Source organism: Protobothrops mucrosquamatus, unplaced genomic scaffold (assembly GCF_001527695.2).
Source record: "Protobothrops mucrosquamatus isolate PMUCROS unplaced genomic scaffold, P.Mucros_1.0 scaffold2982, whole genome shotgun sequence".
NCBI lineage: Eukaryota > Metazoa > Chordata > Lepidosauria > Squamata > Viperidae > Protobothrops > Protobothrops mucrosquamatus.
The window spans coordinates 198,164-204,304 of NW_015389002.1; the positions used below are offsets into that span (position 1 = coordinate 198,164).

General features: G+C 40.4%; 1 protein-coding gene across 1 annotated transcript in view; it reads left to right on the forward strand.

The window, feature by feature from the left end:
• Positions 1-620: 620 nt before the first annotated feature.
• The window catches only part of POLI (DNA polymerase iota), an 18,026-nt gene continuing 12,505 nt past the window's right edge, over positions 621-6,141 (forward strand). The window contains exons 1-2 of the mRNA XM_029286149.1: positions 621-803; positions 2,729-2,893. Of these exons, the coding sequence (XP_029141982.1) occupies positions 623-803; positions 2,729-2,893 (346 nt within the window). The 5' untranslated portion in view covers positions 621-622. The remainder of the gene's footprint in view (positions 804-2,728; positions 2,894-6,141) is intronic.

Consider the following 6,141-nt stretch of genomic DNA (forward strand, 5'->3'; position numbering starts at 1 on the left):
TAAGTGTTGTTTTTACTAATGTGTGATTGACATTTAATTTTCTGCATCCAGTCAACACTTTGAAGCAGACACTACTAGTATTGGCTAGGTTTGCACAGTACTCTTGGCCAAAATGTGGTTGGCTTCATTGTAATTCCTTGTGCTATGGAAATGCAGAGATTAAAATTATTCTACAGGTTGCAGCCTGCACCTCCGTGGAAAGGAGTAATATTTCTCTCCAGATGCAAAAGTGATCATCTGTTTGTCTTTACAGAGCTTGTTAACCAGAATGGTTTGCTTAAGAAACCCAGTTGCTGGGATCAGTTCATACTGAACAATATCCTATAACGGGGCCACAAACCAGCCTTCTCTATTTGTAAACTTGCATATGAGATAGGAAGATCCTTACGATGCTTGATGCCGATAAAAAGAAAATGACATGTAAACTATGGAGTGATGTTTTAAACTGAAAACTCTTTATCAATAAGCTGTTAAAGCAAGGGAGGGTTTTATTTACCCAATAATGTATTCCTGTTAGAAAATCACAGGTGATAAAAAGCAGTCTAAAATTCAGCATCCTGGTTTGGAAGGCCCAAAACAGAAGTGATTGTGGCCACGCTGAGTGATGTGTTAAGGAGGCTGGATGACCACAGAGGCAACACGAAACAAATTGTTCAGTATGTCAAATTACCTTGCAGGTTATCATGGCCAAGCTGTGCCAAAAGAAAATGTTTGGAACCGAATCATTGTGCATCTGGACTTGGACTGTTTTTATGCCCAGGTAGAAATGATCTGCAATCCTGAATTAAGAAGCAAACCTTTAGGTAATTTTAGAATTTTGGTAGTGAATTCTATTCCATAGGATGTGGTAAAAGGTCTCTATGCCTGTACTCCTTCTAAGGAAACAAGCAATATATATTTCGTTTTTTGTCATAATCAAGATAGCAGTGCTTGTTGTGGTGATTAGCAGTTCTCATTGGCTGAATTAACCATTGGGATAGGGTTTACACAGGATGCTAATCCATAATGTGGTTTATTTGGCTCTGGTTTCATATATTATATGACCCAGTCAACAGCCTAGAACGGGAAGGCAACCTTGGCTCTTTTATGACTCGTGGACTTCAACTCCCAGAATTCCTGAGCCAGCCATGCTGAGGGAAAAGGGAGAGGTTTCCAAGCTGAGCCATATTGGCTCAGGAATTCTGGGAGTTGAAGTCCACGAGTCATAAAAGAGCCAAGGTTGCCTATCCCTGGCCTAGGATTTAGTGTGAATGTAGTCCATTGTTGCTTATTTAGTAAAAATCTGACTAACAGATATTAATAGAGTATGTTATGTGAATTAGGTGTTGGCTATAATGCAACTCACTTGATTCAGAATGTCAACTAGATTCAGAAAACCAAGTCAACCCAATCAGATGTTTCAAACCAGTTTGAGGTAGTAGGGGGGGGGGGAGGCCAAGTTTTCAGTCTGATTCAGAAAAGGGATTCAGTTCTGAAATTCAGTCAAAATGAAACTCTGTTTTCAATTTCAGTCATATTATGGACAGCTATCAGAGCAGGATTGTCCATGTCAGTGTAGGACGGTTTCTGGACACTGAGAGTAATCTGTTTCGGGCTTGAAATGATACAAATGTTTTCTACCCCCCACTATTTGAGAGCCAGGTTGAGTGGTGTGGTGGCCTAGTGGTGAAGATGCTCGTCTGTCACTCAGAAGGTTGAGAGTTCAATCCTAGGTAGTGGCAGATGTTTCTCTCCCAGGGCGCAAAGAAAAAAAATACCTGCTGCAAACTTTGGAGGGCATCAGGAAGGGCATCCGCCCAGTAAACGCTCAGCTCCATCCAGTTGCCTGGACTCTACCCCAAATTGATTTCAGGGTCATAAAAAGGGAGTTTTAAAAAGGTTGGTATAATGGTTAAGGCATTGCAGTAGGAGGGCAACTCTGCTTCAGGTCTGGAAATCACTCTTTCTCAGCCCTAGTAATAAGATTATGACAAACCACTTGTGAAAATGTTGAAAATTTAATGAGCTTGTTGGGAGTGAGAACTAACTGAAAGGCACATAGACACACTCCAATAGATCTATTGGCAGCAGCCCATGTACCTGTATACTAGCTAAGTAGTATAACATTGTGAGGTTTCTTTTATTTAGAAGTGCTTAAATAGAAGACTAAATGTATATGCTGCCTGCAAGATACATTTGTTTAGAATTTTTTTATACTCGAAATACCTGCAGTTATTCTTGCTGCATAAGTGATCTCCTAGAACAGGGGTCTTCAAACTTGGCCTTTTTATGACTTGTGGACTTCAACTCCCAGAATTCCTCAGCCAGGCACACTGGCTGAGGAATTCTGGGAGTTGAAGTCCACAAGTCATAAAAGGGCCAAGTTTGAAGACCCCTGTCCTAGAACTTCTTAACTGTACTAATCAACATTTGGCCAGGGCTAAGTCTTTGATTATGTATTAGTTCGATCCTTTGACACAGAAATGGGCAAATTGGACCCTCAATGACATATATGACAGTATCTAATGTGAGGCATATGAAGTCAGCTAGTTTGAAGGTGCTAATCCTGCAGCCCTGAATGTGTCATGAAATCATCTCCTTTGAAAAGATGGAATTGTAGCTGAGAGTAAATTTACACAAAGTTGCATTGCAAGCTTTGGAAATAAAAGCTCCATTGTACAAATTATTGAAAGGCATTTGGCATGAAGCCACTGCGATTCTTAAGTGCTACGTTTGTACCTACTTTCAGGTGTGCAGCAAAAATACCTGGTAGTCACCTGCAATTATGAAGCCAGGAATCTTGGTGTAAAAAAACTCATGGGTGTGAAAGAAGCAAAAGAAAAGTGTCCGGATCTGGTGCTGGTTAATGGAGAGGATCTGACTAAATACAGGGAATTCTCTTACAGGGTTACAGGTACTGCTTTGATTTTATCCTTGTAACACTGGAAAATGTTTCTTCAGTGGATTTGGTTGCAATATGTTCCCCGCCTAGAGGAGGGGTAGGTAACCTTGGCTCTTTTATGACTCATGGACTTCAACTCCCAGAATTCCTGAGCCAGCATAGCATAGCTGGCTTAGGAATTCTGGGAGTTGAAGTCCATGAGTCATAAAAGAGCCATGGTTGTCTACCCCTGGCCTAGAGACTGTAAGTAGTCTCTAGTAGTAACTTGTAATAACTTACAACCACAATTGTGTCTAGAAACTCGGTCATTAAGCGATGTGGTTCTTAAGTGAGTCATTACCCAACCATGCTTGATTTTATAAACTTTTGTGCCATGGTCATTAAGCGAATCCGCCTTTGCCCACTAACTTTGCTTGTCAGAAGTCAGCTGGGAAGATCACATATGACAATCACTTGACTCCAGAGACTCTTGACTCCAATACTGCAACTATTGTAAATACATGCCAGTTGCCAAGCACCCAACTTGTGATCACATGACCTTGGGGAATGCTGTGATGGTCATAAGTGTGAGGATTGATCATAAGTCACTTTTTTTAGTGCCGTTGTAACTTCAAACAGTCACTAAGTTAATGGTTATAAGCCAACCTGTATTACTACCTCCTTCCTTATTTTGATCATACCTAGTGCTAACTCATAAAGCATGATTTATAAGCCACAATGGCTGGATGGACATCCCATATTAAATCCAAACCAAAAAAACCCCTCGTGCTATGGTTTAACCTATTTAAACCTAGCCATTAAGGATGCAAACCGTGAATTATAGTTTAACAAATCATGTGAATCCAGCCAAGTAAAGCTTATTTATATCATGGTTTGGCAAACTCTGAATCAGCACAAGTGAATCCAGTCTATGAATCTTGTGATCTTGTCCCTTCAAACATTTTTGTCAAATTTCTAGTAAGCTTGATGTTGCCATTCACGAGAGGTTTATCAACAAACAAGCAGATGTGGAAAGACTCCAGGGATTCCTTTTTATGCCCCCACTTCTGTTACGCTTTGTGTAATCAAGCCAGGAGACAGTAGTTGAGGATCTTCCTTAAGGAATTTACTCTGTAGGAATGATGTCATAGAACTCTGTTCTGAAGCATTGTCTCCTAGGTTCAACTGAGTTTCTCAGCAAGGAGCTATTCTGTTCAGAGCAAATTCTGCAGTTGGCCAACTTTGCAGGCATATTTCCTACCTTGTTTATTGTTGATTTCAGCAGTGCTTGTTCCTTTTAAACCCAGCACTGAAGCCCCATATCAGATTTGCTGAAACCAGAAATCAATTCCGTTTGGGGATCCTGTCTAAAATGATTCACTCACGGCGGATGCCCATGAGATGTAAACTGAGGAAAGAGGCACAGGGTCATCTCACAATAGCACTTGTGTGAGGTCAAAAGAATCTTCTCATTCTCAAGCATCTCAACAATTTTGAGCGTTACTTCCTTGTGTTAGCTAATAGAGAGAGAGGGAGAGCATAAGAGAGAGGTGAAAATTGTATCTCCAGCTTCCCAAAGTAAAAGTGAAATTGAGGATGACTCAACAAGAGGTTAAACATTACAAAATCGTAAAACATGGTAAACCTGTATAGTGAGAGAGAACATTGGGCTTATCAAATGTTTGCTAGAACACATTGTTAAAGTAAAACAGAACTGAAGAAAAGTTTCTAAAGCGGATCTCTGAAGGCGAAGAAGTTCTGTAATCACCATTAGACGGGGAATTGGATAAAATTGAAAAGGCTAGTACATCCTCTCGACTATATTTGCACATTGGGCTGGCCCATGTTTAACTTATCCATAATTTGTTCAACTCAGTTTTCTGGATTTGCACAATACTGATAGTCCTCGACTTACGAACTCAATTGAGCCCAACATTTCTGTTGCTAAGAGAGAGATTTGTTAGGTGACTTTTGCCCCATGATAAGGCCTCTTTTGCCACAGCTGTTAAGTGAATCACTGCAGTTGTTAAGTTAGTAACACGGTTGTTAAGTGAATCTGCTTCCCCATTGACTTTTGCTTGTCAGAAAGTCACAAAAGGTGATCCCATGACCCCGGGACACTGCAGCCGTCATCAAAATGAGTCAGTTGTCAAGCGTCTGAATGTAAATCACGTGAGCATCTGCAATGGTCATAAGTGTAAAAAATGGCCACAAGTCACTTTTTTAAGTCCTGTTGTAATTTTGAACAGTCACTAAATGAACTGTTGTAAGTTGAAGACTATCTGTACTGGAAGTATAAACTATTCAAGTTTTAAAAATCAATACTAGATTAAAATACATCCATCTAGTTTGTGGCCCATGTTTTTTGGTGTGTGTGATTAAGGTAAGATCTATCTACAAATATTGACAGCAACCTGATGGCACACAATCAGTGTTTTATAAACCAAGCCATTGTATTAAGTCAAGTTTTTCAAGTCACAAGGACTAGATTTACACATCAGGCTAATTCACAAACCGATTACTGATTTGAAAACAGCACCTACCTAGAATCTTTTTAGGTAGAAGTGGTCTATACATAGTATACATTAATAAAGTTACGTGCTATGACTTCTGAATGGGGGGGGGGGAGGAGACTTTAATGCAGATCTCCTGAAACTGTCCAAAACAAGGCTGCCATCTTCAGAAACCATCTCTTAGTTATTCTCCAGGATGTTCTTTATAACAGGGGTCTGCAACCTTGACAACTTTAAGACTTGTGGACTTCAACTCCCAGAATTCCTCAGCCAGCTATGCTGAAGTCCACAAGTCTTAAAGTTGTCAAGGTTGCAGACCCATGCTTTATAATGTTGGTCTGTATCTCATATGATTAGATCTATAGAGTTTGACCTCCCAGGCACTAGGATTCATTTATCTGATTGTATCTTTATGTGTGAACCATGCTAATGCTCACTAACCACTGTTGAGCCTAATATAATCACATTTCCAGTTTAAAATTTTTGAAATCAGATCTGAGCAATAATATTTTCTGTAGACCTGGGCAAGGAAGACATTGTCAATTGATTTGCCTCAATGGGATGCTAGAGCAGTGGTTCTCAACCTTTCTAATGCCGCGACCCCATAATACAGTTCCCCATGTTGTGGTGACCCCCAACCACTTATACATCGCCGGGTGCCAGGGGCGTGGCCAAGTGGGTGTGGCCACCAAGTGGGCGTGGCCACCAAGTGGGCATGGCCCCCCAACCATAAAATTATTTTCGTTGCTACTTCATAACTGTAATTTT